General features: G+C 37.6%; 1 protein-coding gene across 2 annotated transcripts; it reads right to left on the reverse strand.

Moving 5' to 3' along the window:
* Window positions 1-3,373: 3,373 nt before the first annotated feature.
* On the reverse strand, window positions 3,374-13,014 carry ndufv1 (NADH:ubiquinone oxidoreductase core subunit V1). 2 transcript variants are annotated; one of them, XM_053489657.1, is made up of 11 exons: window positions 12,925-13,014; window positions 8,485-8,651; window positions 8,202-8,284; window positions 7,746-7,916; window positions 7,435-7,618; window positions 6,616-6,805; window positions 6,055-6,267; window positions 5,447-5,613; window positions 4,267-4,348; window positions 3,705-3,850; window positions 3,374-3,608 (listed from the first exon to the last, which is right to left on the reverse strand). In XM_053489657.1, exons 2-11 carry the CDS (start codon window positions 8,641-8,643, stop codon window positions 3,531-3,533), a joined length of 1,473 nt encoding a protein of 490 aa, XP_053345632.1. In that variant the 5' UTR covers window positions 8,644-8,651; window positions 12,925-13,014; the 3' UTR covers window positions 3,374-3,530. The 2 variants fall into 2 exon arrangements, with proteins under 2 accessions (XP_053345632.1, XP_053345633.1); XM_053489658.1 differs by having other exon boundaries at window positions 8,485-8,648; window positions 12,925-12,989.
* Window positions 13,015-18,607: the final 5,593 nt, after the last annotated feature.

The following is an 18,607-nucleotide window of genomic DNA, read 5'->3' on the forward strand; positions in this document are numbered from 1 at the left end:
TTCGTCCTCTGCAACTGATCCAGAATGCAGCAGCACGTCTCGTTTTTAACCTCCCCAAGTTCTCCCACACCACCCCACTCCTCCGCTCCCTGCACTGGCTTCCTGTAGCTGCCCGCATCAAATTCAAAACACTGATGCTTGCCTACAAAGCTAAAAATGGCCCAGCACCCACTTACCTTTCTGCGCTAATTACACCACGCACTGCACCACGTTCCCTCCGATCCTCCAGCACTGCTCGCCTCATCCCACCATCCCACCATCTCTCAGGGATCGAGGGCGGCATTCATCCAGGCTCTTTTCTGTTCTGGCACCTAGGTGGTGGAATGAACTTCCTCTAGATGTCCGTACATCAGAGACTTTGACTATCTTTAAACGACTACTCAACACTCATCTGTTTCTCCAGTACTTGGACTAACCCCCCCCAAAAAAAAAAAAAATCTTAGTTGTGTTGGACTAATGGCACTTAGTTATTAACCTAGTTAACCCAGTGTAAGTATGTTTCCAATTATGTAAACATTAAAGCACTTTTTGTAAGTCGCTCTGGATAAGAGCGTCTGCCAAATGCCTAAATGTACACGGATGTTGGTTATACCAGTAAGAGACGAGCACTAGGACCCAGCAGGGGAGACAATTACCCGATTATCGATTTCTCTGCCCCGGCTGTTTTTTTTTAATTAATTTATTTATTTTTACTTTTGCTTCGCCCTGTCTACGAGGCACCGATCTCTGCTAGCATCAGTGCGCGAGACCGAGTGTGTTCACTCCACTCCGCGCTCAACTAGTTTTTTTAATAATCAAATGTCTCCGCGTCGTGCGACACTTCGAATCGATTATGAATTTTATTGCGAATGCTTTTAGTAATTTTTATTTGATTTTAATCAATTAAATTGATTCGTTGTTGCAGCCCTAAAAACAATTCATAATACTTTCCACTACATACAGTACAGGCGCTCATTATACAGTCAGTCAAAAAAAATTTATACACACTTTAGAAAAAAAATTTGTATAAATCTTTTAATACTTTACTCTATATAATACCAAATTTATTGCTTTATTTATATATACAGTATATATAAAATATCAATAGCAATATCAGTCTCTGTGTAATGAATCTACCCCAAAAAATTGTGTCACTCTCACTCACTCATCTTCTTTACTGCATTATCCTGTATTCAGGGTCGCGGAGCCTATCCCAAGAGGCTTAGGGCACGAGGCAGTGTACACCCTGCCTCGTGCCCTAACGAGGCAGGGTGGACAAGGTGACAATCCATGGCAGGACACACACACATACACTCACACACCCATTTACACACTATGGGAACACCAATTAGCCTAACCTGCATATCTTTGGACTGTGGGAAGAAACCGGAGTACCCAGAGGAAACCCACCAAGCACGAGGAGAACATGCAAACTCTTGCGCGCACACACGGGAATCGAGCCTGGCCCCTGGAAGTGCAACGGAAGTGCTAACCACTACACCACTGTGCCGCCTGCCCAAAATTCAGTATCTCAGAAAACAAATTTTACTTAAGACCAATAAAAAAAAATTTAAAAAAAAATATTTTTACCAGAAATGTTAGACCACTGAAAAGTATGAACATGTAAAGCTCTCAGTACTTGGTTGTGGCTCTCTTTGCATGAATTATTCCAGCGATGCGGTGTGGCATGGAGGCGATCAGTCTGTGGCACTGCTGACATGTTACGGAGACCGAGGTTGGTCTTATTGGGTCTGATGTCTAGCATCTTCCTCTTCACAATACTTCATAGATTTTCTATGGGGTTTAGATCTGGCGAGTTTGCTAGCCAATCAAGCACAGGGATACCATGGTCCTTAAACCAGGCAGCTAACCAGACAGCTTCTTTAGCAGTGCCCTTTTGTGTCTTACCCTCAGGCTCAGGCAGGTGTTTTGAGTTAATTAGCTGATTAGAGTGTGACACCATGAGTCTCCAATATTGAACTTTTTCACAATGTTCCAATTTTTTGTTTTTTATTCGCTGTAAGCCATAATCATCAAAATTAATAGAAATGAACAATTGAAATATAACAGTCTGTGTACTGAATCTATATAATTGAATTAATGAAAAGAAATCAACTTTTCAATGATATTCTAATTTACTGAGATGCACATGTAGGTGTAAAAACAGCTTGGCCCTGCTAAGGCATGAAGACTAAAAGACCTCTAAAGGTGTACTGTGGTATCTGGCACCAAGACATTAGTAGCAAGTGTGCATTATCCTGCTGAAAGAGGTCACTACCATTTGTGAAGTGCCATGTGGGGTGTACTTGGCCTGCAGCATTGTTTAGTGGTGGTACATGTCAAAGCAACATCAATATGAATGGCAGGAAACAAGGTTTCCCAGCAGAAAATTGCCAGTTCTGATGCTCATGTGCCCAGTCCAGGAGCTTTCTCTTGTCTATCAGAGCCAGCATTAATCTGTTAACCAGTTTGTGCTACAGTAGCTCTTCTGTGGAATCAGACCAGACAGGGAGGCCTTCACTCCTCATTCAGCATCAATGATTTTTGGGTGAGCATGACATTTTTACTGGTTGTCTTTGCTTAGCCATCCTAAATCAGCCCTTGTCCTTCACTTGCATTTGTTCACTTGCTGTCCAACATTTTCCACCCCCTGAAAGGTGCATTCACCTTTCAGTAGTTTTAATCTGGTCTGCGATGGATTGGCACCATGTCCAGGGTGTACCCCATCTCATGCCCTAAATCCCCTGGGATAGACTCTGTATGCAGGATAAAGTGGAAAAACGATGAGTATCTTTCTTTTTTGCTCTCCACTGGTTTGGTTTTGATTGTTAAGATTTAAAGTTTTAATTTAAGTTTGTTTAAAATAATATTTATAATTGAAAATGCGTTATCCATGCAGATATTGGGGAAAAAAAGGAAAAAATAAGTTTCCTTGTAATCTTTGTTTATACAGTGGAACCTCAGATTGCGAGTTACCTGGTTTACGCAAAACTAGAAAATTATAATACAGTTTGACTTGAACGAACGAGTCTTGGTATACAAGTACCAAGTACTGTATCATCAAGAATCATGTGGCACGCATGCACTCCTTGTTTTGACGGTGAGCGTCACATGACCTACTGGATCATCTTCCATGCTCAGTCTCAGTGAACATGCTTTACTTGTATAGTTAACATCCATGCATGCATGTACTGCTGACTACGTGTGTGCGTGTAAAGCATCTTTTATTAGGTGTTTGTGACTCACTGGAAAAACATTATTTGTTATAGAGAATATAAATTATATAATAATAATACATGCATACCATGAATAAACAAGTATGGAGTCATAAATAAAACACCACAGTAAAAAAAAAAAAAAAAGGCATAATGTTCACGAAATTGAGACATTTGCATGAATCTAACAATTCATAGAACTTTATTAGTCATTTTTTTTTAGACTGGATGCAAAAGCATCACAAGTTTGATGGAGAGAACAGTGTTGGAGAACACTTAAATTTTTAAATATAATGTATATTGGGGAAAAGGTTGTAGAGAAGGAGGATGCTAATCTTAAGCCCGAGCTTGTTGTTTCTGCTGGAACTCTGAGATCCTGCTCTCCATGATGGGGCGGAAGTGACGGATCAAACCCTGCACACACATCGTTTCAGAAAACAATTAGTAGAATAATTTAAAGCACAGTTTGTGTAAGTAATAGATAGTAGTGTTTACTTTTCATAAACGTACCTGTACGGGCCACGCAGCTCCATCTCCCAGAGCACAAATGGTGTGACCTTCAATCTGTTTGCTGAGCTCCCAGATCATATCGATCTCTGCTGCCCGTGCGTCTCCCTTTACGAAGCGCCACATCATCGTATTCATCCAATCCACTCCTGAGGATACATAATTACAATATATTAATATTTAAAGGAATGTCCAAAGACTGAATAAATTACTCAAGGTATTGTATCCTTTTTCTTTCGCAGTGATCTCAAACCACAAGGCGTGGATTATTTTTCTATAACATAACTCCTACAGTCAGCTAATGTAAATAACGAGTTAGAAAAAAACTAAGGCATGAACCACTGGTTTATACCTGCTAAAGAGTAAGTGATAACATCACTTCCACAAAATAAAAGGACCTAATTCACTTTAGGTTGCCAAGATTAACTTCACTTTACACTTGGCTGTATCACACTGCCCTGGCACTATTTGTATTTTACGACAACAGCATGCTTGCTCGTGTTTTATTTATTACATAGTATCTCAACATCTAAGAAACCACCACCACTGATGTGCAGTTCCTTACCTTCCCTGCAGGGGGTGCACTGGCCACAGCTTTCATGCTTGTAGAATTCAATCAGCCGTGCAATAGCTCTGATTACATCCGTCTGTAACGAAAGAAAAAATTGCAAAACAAGAGTGATGAGACCACAGCCCCCTGGGAAAGGATGCACAAAAGGCGCCATTAAAACTCCTCCTCAGACTCTTCCCATATATGGGCGACGACAAAGGAATTTTTTTCAGTGTCATGAGGACATATATGAGGTATATAAAAAAAAGCAAAAGTGGCCGTTATCTGGCCTTTATGACAATTATTCAGAGGAACAGAGTTTCCATTCTGATGATCTGCGCATGATTCTGATTAATTTTATTACAGCAGCTCATAATCATGTAAAAAAAAAAAAAAAGTTTTATTGTCATATACAGATAAAAATAAGGCATCATTACCGAAATTAAATTCTTAAACCCGTTCCCCAACTTTACGTAAACATATAAATATAAAAATATAGGAAGAGGAGAGAGAGAAATTATATATATATATATATATATATATATATATATATATATATATATAAAAATAATATTGCAAAGGTATCTGTATGTGCAATTAAACTTTAAGATAATTTAGTATTTACAATAACAGTTATTATACAGATTACATGTAAACACTAAATTACACTATCATCTAATAGTGTATATTGGACACAAGAAGAACTTAAATGTTGTCTCTGTGCCTTTAAATCACAAGGGGAATCCCGGACGCCGATTTGTCTCCGTTTTCTATCCATTTTTGTTGTTTTCCACTGTGAACTCATTATTCACCATCAGGACAGACATTTTCTATCATTGTGAAAATTATTAATTTTCACTAATTTATTTGGTGAAAACGAACTGAACTGATTAATTGAAACCGGTAAGTCCGACTAATTTCTCCCGCACACACGTACGTTCACTTACACACTTAAAATATTGTATATAATTGTAAATATAGGTATATGGTGCATAGCAGTGTCTATTTTCTGTACAATATGTGCAAGTTACTTCCATAATTCTAATGTTTATAAGTCTTGGACTTACTGTATTTATAAAATCTGGATATTTAAAAAAAAATTAAATAAAAATAAATCGCTGTACAAATTAAATCACCACCTAGGCATCATGATATTATATTGTATCAGGCCATTTTTAAAACAACAACCACCGACCGATTTGTCCATGACGATGAGTGCTGCGGTACCCAGGCCGGTTTGAGCCTGTATGAGGCCGTCAAAGTCCATGGGCACGTCCTCACACACGTGTTTAGGAATGAGCGGTGTGGACGACCCACCGGGGATTACACACAGGAGGTTATCCCAGCCCCCTCGGACACCACCTGCAGGAAAGGTCACGGTTACAATCCAATAAAATAAACAAATAAATAAATTTTTAAAAATGGACTCACTGGGCAACCATAAGATACAACAGATCATGTTTTTTGAGTTTAGGAGTGGGAAGTGCTGTAACCCGGCAAGGTTGTAAGGTCTAAATCCCTGAAACTGATTTAAAATTATTAAACATAAATCCCTTCGTGGCAGATGCTTATCAAATCACTGATCTTTAACATCACAAAGTGTAAGTAATATTTACCATCACTTCGTCACTGTCTGTGGATCAGGAGTCGGTGTCTGGTGAGTCAGTGATCCCTGATCCACAGACACTAATCCATAATTCACATACACAGACCCCATGGACACTAACCCAGACGCAACATACAATAAAAGGTGTCTGTTAAGAGCGTGTCATACTTTTTCAGTGTTTAAAAAGTGTATCGTACCTGCATGCCTCTCAATCAGCTCCTTCATCGGAATAGACATCTCTTCCTCCACGGTGCAGGGGTTGTTGACATGACCGGAGATGTTAAAAAGCTTTGTGCCAGAGTTCCTCTCTCTGCCAAAACTGACGAACCACGAGCCACCACGGCGGCAGATCGTCGGGGCTACAGACACTGTTTCGACGTTTGCCACAGTGGTTGGGCAACCGAACACTCCTGGAAGGAGACAGTTGACAAATATCAGAATACACATTTCCAGAATACACATTGAGCTGCAACCTTCATCCATATGCATATCAGTTCTTATGTGCTCCATGCACCTGCTAGCTACACCAGTGTCCCCTGTAAAACATTAGCCTGTGTCATAGTAAACTTAGTAAACTAGAGTAGGAAGGTTGTTGAACTTGGTATGCTGTGTGATAAACTGTTGTTCACTCTTCACAGAATCAGAGGAAGTAAAGATGCTAAACTTCTGGACTACTGTTAGAAAAGTGACTACATCAAAGTAATAACAGAAGTACACAATAAAGCGTTAAATTCACATCTTATCAGAATTATTCTCACCCACGTCAGCAGGAAAAGGTGGCTTCAGACGGGGCTTCCCCTGTTTACCCTCGATGGACTCGATCAGAGCAGTCTCCTCTCCGCAGATATAAGCTCCGGCGCCGCGCATCACAAACACGTCAAAGTCATAGCCCGAGCCGCAGGCATTTTTTCCAATCAGCCCTGCTCCGTACGCCTCGTTAATGGCCACCTGGGAAGAGAGAGAGAGAAAGAGAGATTTATCAATCAATATCAGTACAGTGTCCACAAACTCATCCTTCTGTAAAAATGATAATGGTAATATTCTGAACAAGGCTTAAATAAAAAATATTAAATACAGCAAGTCCCAGATTTTTCACAGATACAAACGCACTGTGGATCTACAAACATTCGTAGATGCAAACAAATGTCTAATTTACAAAAAATAGACACTGCAGTGCACACTATTTACAATTAGGGATGCGGGAGAAATGAGTCGGCAGCACGATGATAGAAAATGTCTGTCCTGTAATGCTGTCCCGGAGGTGAAAAATCCTAATTTCGGAAAATCCTTAATAAGGTCAAAGTCCGAAAAATCTCTGACACAAATTGGTGTCCGTTCAAGCGCGCAGTAAGCACCATGTAGCGTTCTCCCTCCCCTTCATGCTTTACGTTTTATATTTGTGTCAACGGTGTATGAAACTCACTTTGTCAGACTTACGAACGTTCATAAGTCGAGGACTTGCTGTAAAATAGATTTTATTACAAATGCAATCAAAGGATGCAAATGCTCCTATTCTGTCACTTAAAAAACAACCAAATTAAGTGACACAAAGTTACACGGCTGGTTAAAGATCTCACCTGAAGATTGGACGCCTCATTGTAAAACTCTCCACGGATATAGATATACGCAGCGCGCGCTCCCATGGCCCTACCCGCGACCAGGCAGCCCTCCACCAGCTTGTGTGGGTCATGGCGCATGATCTCTCGGTCTTTACAGGTCCCGGGTTCTCCCTCGTCCGCGTTCACCACCAGGTACTTGGGCCTGAGGACAAGAGGAGGCCGGAACAGCTGTGAGGAGTCGGGTCATACTGATAACAATAAAAGCAGCTTGTACAGCATTGCAAAATAATGTGAAATCATTCAGTGTTTCAGTTGGAACTAGAGCTGACCGGCCGTCGCTGGGTTTGTTCATGAAGCCCCACTTCATCCCTGTGGGGAAGCCAGCTCCTCCTCGACCACGGAGACCAGACACCTTGATCTCGTTGAGGATCCAGTCCACTCCCTTTTCCAGGATCTCTTTAGTCTTGTACCAGTCGCCGCGACTTAGCGCACCTTTCAGCCTAGAGTGACAGGCAAAGCTTTAGCAAATCTTTTCATTTGTCAGACTATCAGGAAATCTATTTCCTGATTTAGCAAAATTTGCGCATTTTATTAGATTTTTTGTCTCATTCTAATGATATCTATAACGTCTATAAAAATAAATACCCGTAAAAATTAAATACAAGAGCAAAATGTATCAATCAAATAAATACATTTTATTGATAATACGTAGTATTGAGTCAGTTTGTTATAATTTCTTTTTTGCAAAAAAAAAAAAAAAACAACATCACATTTGTCCTGAGTACCTCCAGTCATGTCGGCCATAAAGGTTGGTGAAAATTCTGTCCTCGTCAGCCAAAGGTCCAAACTTTGTTTTCTTGACTTTTTCCTGAGTGACACAACAAACTAAACTGTAATTATATAATACTGGTGTACTTTTAAAACACACACACGTTCTCTCTCGGGTTCAGAAGTTACAAATGTCTTTTAATAGCTGTCTATTGGAGAAGTGTACGCAAGTAATTATTAATGTTAACATTAAAACATTAACAAATTAGACATTATCGAAATGTCGAGGGTTGTAAATACCTGCTGAGCCGTGCTGCTGTAGCGCACTAACGCCACCTGGCTCCCTCTGCTGACTGAAGAGGAGATCTGAGGAGCGCGAGTCACAAAAGTGTTGGGTAAATGCAGCACCCCTGAGCCGAGTGCGCGACTCAGTCCGGGACAGCCGAGACACGCCAGCATCCTTCCTGCTGGAGACAGACACATGGAGTTCAAGTGAGCGTCATCACTAACTGCTCTTGTAATCTGTTGCTAAGATGACTTCATGCACCCCATACCATCTGAATGTCAGAAAGTGCATCTAAACTGAGACAATGTTTGCTAACAAGGTTTAAACAGTTTGGCTTCTTGGATTAAACCAGTGGTTCTCAAACTGTGGGGCGCGCCCCACTAGTGGGGAATACAGGCATGACAGGTGGGGCGCAATAAACGGGAGGGAATTAGTGGAAAATAATAGGAACGTATCTATTCTAATTCATGCTTTTCTTTATTGATTTATTTAATCTTTATTTTCTTTATCAGACACTCGAAACTAAATAATGACACACAAAGAATTGGATCATTAATACAAGTAAATTAAAATAAATCCGAGAAAAAGTGGAACCACAGTGCAACAATAACGGTTTAACGTCGGCATGTTAATTCCAGAGGAACAATATATAAGGAAACATTCGGTATTATATATGTAATTTCATTTATTCCAATGTGTATGCTCATGTTTCTGTATTTTATCAGGCAGTACTAGTCTGGCATTTCTAGTTTCCAGTGTGGTAACGAAGTTGTTTTTTGATCCTTCAGGCGCTGAACAGAAGGGAAAGATCAATATCGCTCTACGCTTTTTGTTAATGTGCGGCATTTTGCGATGATCCCTAAATCATTCGTTGCGCTGTAGAGAATAATAGAGTTTATGCTTTTAAACATGTATAATTTAAGGCGGATGAAGCTTAAAGACAATGTAGAGAGGAAATACAGTATATGTGAGTATCTTATTTGCGGGTTTATTTACGCAGCTATTGAATTCGAAGATGCGAATTTAAGACTAATTTTACCGCGGACACAAACAGGTGTTATGCGCTAAAATGCCCCCCTGCCACGGAATGCCCCCCTACATAATCTCTATCAAATATTATATTAGGACATGCATTCAAAGGTTTATTATTATCAAATATATTATTACTATTATAATTAACCCTAGGCACGTGACAGCCGTCGAGACGATTAATACAAATCCCCCAAAATGATTATTTTATTTTATTTATTTTGCAGGAGTTTGTCAATGTAGAAAAAACAAATTATTTATCACAAATTACACTAAATATTAAATAAATATTGTTTGTGTTGAAAACTTACAGGAAACGATTTTTATTATAAAATAAGCAATATAAAAATATAAATTTGGTATATGAAAAAAATATATAATTTATATATTTTGCCCCCTATAAAACCTTTTTTTTAAATATTGCTTACTTTATAATTAAATTAATTTGTTACAATTTGTAATTTGTAAACCATAAACCTATGAATTTAGGTGGGCAATCTGTGGCGGGGGGGCATTTTAGACCATAACACAGTAGCGTACTGTATATAGTGAGCATAATAACATCAATGGATACATTTGTTACATGGACCACAAATAAGCAGGTGATTCAGCACTATCAGCCTAATTAACTAAAAATCCAGCCGAAAGGAAAACATGATGAAGCCTATGTTGCGCTTGGATTCATGGTGGGGATGGTGGGGATGGTGGGGGCAGAGGAGAGACCCATGTGTGTTTTGTGTCTTAAACCGCTGGCAGCAGACAGCATGAGACAAAGTAGGAAGACACTTAGAGACAACACACCCCAGTCACGTTAATAAGCCACTTAACTTTTTTGAAAGAAAGCTCTAGATAAGTGATGAAGTAAGCCTGTTATAACAATTGCACGTGTATTTTATCTGTTTTGAACTTGGTGTTATTTGATCTTACTGGTTTAGAAATTGATATTTCAATAAATAGTAAACTTGGCCGTTTTCGTTATCATTTTGTTGACAAGTGGGGCTTGAAAATTCGCCCACCCCCTTAAGTGGGGAATGACAGAAAATGTTTGAGAACCACTGGATTAAACCTAACTTCCTACAGTTTGTCTGGGATTCAAACAGACAGCCAAGTGTAAGAGAAATCCTTGAAGGTGGTTCTTTATCATACATCTCCTGTCAATATACTTTAGAAATTTAAAAGCACTTTTGATCATATTTATATCATTTTTTAAATTAAAATTTTATCATACAACAAACTGGACAAAAAATTAAATTCATAATCCGATCAAATGTGAAAATTTGTTCAACATATAAGCATGATGATTAAAAACTTCCCTAACGTCAAAAGCCTATAATTTAAGCAAGCTGCGTCGACACAAGAATTAAACAGAAGGTAAAGTTTCAGCAGTTTTATTCCATACTACTACAAAAGAAATTATATATATATATATATATATCCTGTGTTCATTGCATGACTTTTTGTTGAAAAAAAAAAATAAAAAAACATTTATGTTCATGTTTAAAGGCCATGGACTGAAGCAAGTTGTATGTAGAACAAATTCCCAGAAGTTTGTAACCACCTAAATAATACATGAATATAAAATATGTATATAAAATATACTCGTGGTGTTAACCAGAACAACGGCCACGCATTACCTGCCTGCACAGGAGTAATCTACGATATACAACACACAAATACATATGACCTTTAACACCATCTTTTGATATTTCTATTAATTTCACCTCTCAGCAATCCAACATACGAACCATCCACTTCATCTATCCATATGTGTAGAGTAAGACAAAGTAAAAATATTAAGAACACTTTTTGGTGTACAAATATATGGTAATGTCAGAGTCAGAGCACACTTTTTTTTTTTTTTTTTTTTTTTTTACATTACTATGTTCGGTCTGATTTCCCTCCTTTTTTCTGTGCATTTGGGTTTGCTAATGAGTCATGTAGAACCAAAGTTATATATAAAAAAAATAAAAACGTGTTCTTATGAATCTGTGCTATTTTTTTTGCCTGTCTGACAACCGGATGCATTATTTTTGGTTTTGTTGTTTATAAATGTACTCCATTCCGGAGACATAGTTTGGGCAAATATTTTCATTTTTTCATACAATAACACAAATAATACAAGCACCCCACCCTTAATATATATAATAAATCACTAAAGAAAAACAATGAAACTAGCAAGTGATTTATTTCCTACATTCTACAACAATACTGGAGATTTCAAAGATTATGTAACAACAAACAAGAAGTCAGTTGATATATATATATATATATATATATATAAGACGTGAAGGTCAGACTTTCTGGAACAGTTCTTACAAGAACAGTATTGTGTCAAGTGTATTTGCAAAACCCATCAAGCATCATGATGAAACGGTCTCTCATGAAGATCTTCCCAGGAAAGCAAAACCAAGACGTATCTCTGCTGCAGAGGAGAAGTTCATTTACAGTCACCTCCGAAATCACCAAGTAACAACCAGCACCTCAGATTGTGCAATATAGAGTAAAGTATCCTTTTTCAGCACTATGATGAACTGAATTACTTCATTTAGCCAACTATACAAACAGGACTGAGTAAAAAAAAAAAAAAAAAAAAAATGGGTCAAGTTCTAGTTCAAGTTTATCACAGAGGTGTCGGTTAAGTGGAGTTAAGTTCAGTCCGTGCTCCTGGTCACTTGAGTTCCTTCACTTCAAACCTAACACATGTCACATGTCTCCATGGAGCTGGCTTTGTGCACAGGAGCAGTGTCATGCTGGAACAGGTCTGGGCCTCCTAGTTTTTAGGGAAAGTCTGGAACAAAGTAAAGATCTACTTTCTCTAGAGCACACAAAGACGTTCTAGATCAGTGGCTCTCAAATCTGCTCCAGGACGCCCTCTAGTGTTTTCTCAGCTAATCAACTAATTAACAGCTTTTCTTAATTAGTGTGTGTGTGTGTTTGGAACAGGAAAGGGCAGGGCTCCTCCAAGAATAAGCTTGAGATCCACTAGTTTCAGATTTTGTACCAACAGTTTAAATAATGTGAGTGTGATGGTTTGGGGTGCACATACTTATGACTACTCTATACAAGTACATAAGGTTAGTACTATATTCCAGCTGTGCATCGCGTTACCTAAAATAAAAGCCAGCTCAGGCTGTATTCCAAATCCCACCATAATACCCTATACAAGTACACTTACACAAGGTATGACGTGAACCCCTCCGCGGCCTACCTAGTGCCCTACACTGAGATACTATTCTGTGATTTGGAACGCGGCCCGTCATTATGGACCCTTCTCTCGCGGTGACCTCCACAATCACTACAATAACAACCGGCCTAGCGTTTTAAACACTCTACACCAACTGCTAGCGTTTCGACACACTATTATAACATAACAGCATTTTCAACATTCGTTAAAATGGATGCAATAACTCAGGGCAGCTCTTTACCTTTGTGTATACACCTCGGATCTCGGCTTTACTGGAAAGGTTCAGCGCGAACCCGGAAACACGTGACGTCACCTCTTCTTCTGCTGCTTGTTGCTGCGGAGGCTGAAAACAAGGGCATGCACACCGCCACCTAGTGGAATGCGTATGTGTGTAAAGTTAAACTAAATAATCCAATCGTGACATCATCCAAACTTTTATCAAAGTTTTATTATTACTTAACTTTATAAGAGTTTGTAGGAATAGTTAAAAGGTTAAAGCTTAAAATGAGCTGATCAGCTCCAATGTAATCAGTGATATTATTATTTTATGTTGAAGCTCACAAAATGTCTGTCTTGAATATGAATACTGTAGATGAAAGCTGAAAGCTGAAGATTTTAACTTCCCACAACTGTAACAAATCCCTTTAAATAGAATGGCAGCTGTTATTATGTCTGTGTTACATCCATTACAGTTGTGGGATTATGATGTTAAAACCCGCAGATTTGTGCTACATTTTTGGTTAATTACCTAACCATTAATAAGTTTGGCCACGCCTACTAATTCCATGGTCTTTCCTGAGTTTCTATTACACTGTAAATGAATGCTGAAGGCAGGCAAAATATGCAATAATGTCCTTTGAACAATTGATGTTGGTGCTGGTTGTTAATTGGTGATTTCTAAGGTAACTGGTGACTCTAAATAAACTTCTCCTCTGCAGCAGAGGGACGTTTTAGTTTTGCCTTCCTGGAAAGGTCTTCATGAGAGACAGTTTTCATCATGATGCTTAATGTATTATAAGGAGTGTTCCAGAACAGCTAACCTTCATGTTTTAAATTAACAACTGACTGTTATTGTTGTTGTTTTTTAATTGTCTACTGCATTTGTGGGCTGTTACTACGTTTGCAAATTTCTTGTGTAATGCCTTACATGAACGGTTTATAAATAAGTCTATTTATATTCATCTTGAGGTTCAGTAAGATGCATGGATTTTTACTACTTTTGTCAGCGCACATATAATGCATTTATGGACTTACTGCTCTAATCTGGACAAACTGAAGCTTGTTATTGCACCCCGTGGAACATCCAGACAACAAGAGAGAAATTAGCTAGTTTCTGAGATGGAAACATATTATCTACACTGTATATGAGCTTTAAACAATAGACTACAGTAAAGAATCACACCTAAGACATTCAGTGCTGCAGATTACGAAACAAAAGGGTCTTAAAGTGAAAACGTACATCTAGATTTAAGCATCATTACTACTAGTATAAAATAATGGCATGACTCACATCGTATCCAGTCAGCCAACTCCGCTTGCCATAAGAAGTGCTGGAAAGGCACAGAGTGTAAGCTCGGCCGCGATCACTTGACTGCTGCTTAATAAGAAGATCTGGTAGATCTGGTCCAAGCTCTTTAACTTTTTTTCTTTCTTCGTCTGTTTGCCTTGCAAAGGGGTATTTTAGCAAAGAAATTACTGAATTTTCTCTCATATTTATCTGGCTTTTACGTCAATCACTATTTAATACATTAACTAACAATCTGCTGAAGACTCGTTGAAAATGCTCCAATCAGATTAGCCCAAATATTTAAAAAACAATATTGATTTGCTAAGAACAAAAGTGGGAGGGTTCGGTCCGCACAAAGATGATTTGATTAAATCCAATTAGAGCTAAGCCTCAAATCACATGATTTTCAAAAATTTCCGTGCCAACATAGACACTTGCTTGTCCAGCGCCCCGCGTACACGAACACAAATGAACATAATACAGTTCTGATTTTTTTTTTATTATAAATAAATTATACAGTAGAACCTCGGATTGCGAGTAACGCGGTTTGCGAGTGTTCCACAAGACGAGCAAAGATTTTTAATAAATTCTTACTTGGAAAATGAACAAGTCTCGGTTTACGAGTACCAAGTATCATGTATCACGCATGCGCTTCTTGTTTTGAGTGTCACGTAATTACAACTGAGCCAATGTTTTCTCTCTCTCTTGCCCTGCAGAATTGTGGGTAATCGTCTCCCCTGCTGAGTCTTAGTGCTCGTCTCTTACTGATATAATCAACATCCGTGCAGACGTGTACTGTTTACTATAACACTGTGATTGTGTATACGATCTTACACAATTACACATGTGTACAGCATGCGCATACTGTTTATTATAACACACTAAAGCAAAAGAAAGTCTCATTAGAGAGGTTAAAGATACATTTTCTCTCTCCCCCTAGGTCAGCATGCCCCAGTTCAGGTTCATTTGTTTGTTTGTTTTACTTTACAGCAGTGATTCTGTTAGTATGCGCTTACACGAGTGTCAGTAGCGATGTTCCTTGCAAATTTTTCCGATAAAACAGTTTTTCCGTTAATGTGTGCGTATGTTTGTGTGTGTAAAACTCAAATAAGAGAGCATAAAGGCTACAGTGTAAGAAAAAAACGGGGAGGAGGGAAAGGGCTGATTCCTCCTGTCCTTTTACTTTAGCTACACACAGACACACACACGCACACAGTGCCTGCGTGCATAAACGGAAACACTTATCTGTCTGGAATTATTTTTATAAAAGTGCAGGGTAATTTTTTTTATTTTTACTTTATAATTTGTATTAATTATTTTTATGTATTTATTTTTTGGGGATGTGGAACGAATAATTAGAGTTTCCATTATATCTTATGAGAAAATTTGCTTTAATTTACAAGTGTTTTAAAATACAAATTATGCTTGTAATCCAAGGTTCCAAATTAAGAAATACAGCAGAATATTGTGACCTAATGACTTTATTTCATTATTAAAATAAGTAATTATTATGGTAAGTAATTACATGTTAAAGTAGCATTCTTCTCTGTCTAACTTTAAGGGGGCGTCGCCCCTTATTGACCAGCTGCCGCTGCAAACACATTCTTAGTGTTTAAGTCTAGGCTAAAATAATTTTTGTAAATAGACTCATGGATGTTATTACAGTGAACTGTATTACAGAGTATTACAGTGAACTGGTATGTTTAGATGCTGTCTTCCCCACTCTCATTGATCCCTCAGGTTTGTTAACGGTGAAGTAATTGGTCGCTGTACATCTCAGGGAGCCCTCATGTCTGTGTTTCCTTTTGGCTTTTTCCTATTCCTGTGTTTCCTATTCAGTCCACAAAAAACGGTCCTGTCCACGGCTGATGCAGACAGCTGTTCTCTGAGGACTTATAGTGCACTCGATAGTTCAGGACTAGAGTTTCCTACAGTCTACTTGAGCCTTCAAGAATGAACTGGACTCTGTTTTACCTCAAACACATTTCCTGTTATACTGAACTAACAGTCTCACACAGTATGATGCAGATCAATCCCTGCTATCCGTTTCACCCAGATGAGGATGGGTTCGTTGTTGAGTCTGGTTCCTCTCTAGGTTTCTACCTATTACCATCTCGGGGAGTTTTTCCTTGCCACTGTCGCCGTCGTCCTCGGCTTGCTCATCAGGAACAGTCTTATTATATTGATTCATACACATTCACATTTCATACAAACTTAAATCATTCTTTTGATTGTGTAAAGCTGATTTGTGACAATGTCAATTGTTGAAAGCGATAATAAAAAATAAAACAAATAACAAATAAAATTTTATTGAATTGAGTGTGTAGTGAAGAAAAGGAGCTGTTTTACCCTGAGACTGCTCTTACATTAGCTAAAACCTCACATGGTCACTTTTTCAGCGAGCATTTAAAGATAACTGTAATTACAACAATGACAATGGCACATATGCTAAACACTACATTTCTTGTAAAAAATAACTTAATTTTTTTAAATAAAGTCTCTCCAGTCGCACCGACTGTTAAAACATAAAATAACTGTTAAAAAAAAAATTCTGTTAAAACATCAATAACATGAACTAAATATCATCTGTAAATTTAACTCTTATACTCGTATATATTTAACTCCTTATAGTCATAATAATATGTCTGAAAATTTAGAACTAAATTTTAAACTTGTGCATTTAAAGTAGTATGTGCATTTAGTCTTTTAAAAGTATACTGACCTGATTCTTAAAATGTGTAATTTCTGAAAATGGCAGTTTTTTTGTGTGGGAAACCCCAGCTATATTGTAATGTGTGGTCTAAATAAAAGTATCATATATTCAAGTGAGAGACCAGTAAGTAAATATCTGAAGATTTCTACCTTCATATAACAATCTATAATTATATGCATTTTTTTATTAATATAATACTTTTTTTTATTCTTGAAAAATCATATTCTTTATACGTTATTTTTTTTCTTTTTTTTTTTTTTTTTAGAATATTTGCAAGACATTGTTGACTTTAAGAGGGTAGCCTGCTCAGCCTTGTGTCACCACTAGAGGGAAGCAGAGAGCGTTTAGAAACCCTGCTAGACAGGCTTACGCCAATAGGGGGAGCCAGAAAGCAGCATGCTAATTATAATCAGTGCATTCAATGCTTTGCCTGCTCAGCTTTGTGACATCACTAAATGGAAACCTTGTTAGACTTCTGGATTTTGCCGCCAGATGGAGCCAAAGAGAACTCTAATTATAGGGTATATCAATCAGTTCAATCACTCAGCAATTACTCACTTTAAGTTAGTTAAAAGGTAAAGTCAAAAATTCATAATAATACATTTTATTTACAATGCACTTTATATTTGAAGCAAATCTCAAAGTGCTACAGATTAATTCGAGCCGAAAGCTCTAATAAAAAGATAAGTTTTAAGACCAAATATAAGCTGATCAGCTTTAATGTAATGAGTGATATTGATATTCTTTCAGCTTGAAGCCCAAGTTTACATCTTTTGTCATCCAAATACACCCCCTGTTCGGTAATCGGAGAGTGAATCACAGATGAGAAATCAAAAAAGTAGATCAAACAAAAGAGTTTTGTCTTAAAACTTTATTTCGTTAAAATTCACTTATTTTTCGCTGTTAATTCAGTCGTAAAAATATGAACTAATACCAGTAAAAATATTGAGTTTATCTTTTTTAATTAATTTCTATTGGTGCAGGTGTTTGTTTACATTGAAAATGTAGTGCATTAGTAAATCTTTTTAAAGTAGATTATTAAATCCGGCACATAACTGTTCATAACATCGCTTTTACTCAACATTTTGATTTATGGAGCAGGTTAAACTTTAGGCAGATATGTAAATACTGCAAGAGTTTTATTAAATTTTGACCAGCCTGTTTTGTTTTTTTAATTACATAGGCAAAGTGCATCCATTCTAGATGGCGCTCTAGAGCAGCCCAGGCTGACTGAAATACATTTTAATCTTACAACCTAACTTTAATCGCTTAATCCAACTGGCACATAACTTCTGCTCATAACTTCACTTCTACTCAACATTTTGATTTCTTTTTATAATACAAGTTTAACCTTAGGCACATACTTAAGTAGTGCAAAATGAACACATAAAAATTATGATACAGGTTTCGGGTATGAGTTCTGACTAATGTACAGAGACAAAACCTTTTCTTTTCTTTATATAGATGTAACATGGAAAACATAGTGAGCAGTTGGACAGTGACAGGGCACCAAAGTTAAAACAAACAATGTCACAGAAAAGTGTTATGCTCTGAAAGAACTGAAAGACAGTTGAAGCACTCATTGCTTTAGTATTGTTTAGTGCTGTGTGACCTAATAGCTATGCATTGACCTAATAGCTATGCATATCACATGTTTCTAGGGTGTATTAGTCTTTTCATTGTTATGTAATGATAGTTTTTAAA

Source organism: Clarias gariepinus, chromosome 28 (genome assembly GCF_024256425.1).
Source record: "Clarias gariepinus isolate MV-2021 ecotype Netherlands chromosome 28, CGAR_prim_01v2, whole genome shotgun sequence".
NCBI lineage: Eukaryota > Metazoa > Chordata > Actinopteri > Siluriformes > Clariidae > Clarias > Clarias gariepinus.

What these genes read in the sequence shown, in the direction of transcription:
- ndufv1 (XM_053489657.1), bottom strand. Translation starts at nt 8,643, where the DNA reads ATGCTGGCGTGTCTCGGCTGTCCCGGACTGAGTCGCGCACTCGGCTCA. An exon ending in TATGGCCGACATGACTGGAG is followed by an intron (nt 7,917 to 8,201) that starts GTACTCAGGACA and finishes CTGTCACTCTAG; the next exon opens with GCTGAAAGGTGCGCTAAGTC. An exon ending in TCATCGTCATGGACAAATCG is followed by an intron (nt 4,349 to 5,446) that starts GTCGGTGGTTGT and finishes CTTTCGTTACAG; the next exon opens with ACGGATGTAATCAGAGCTAT.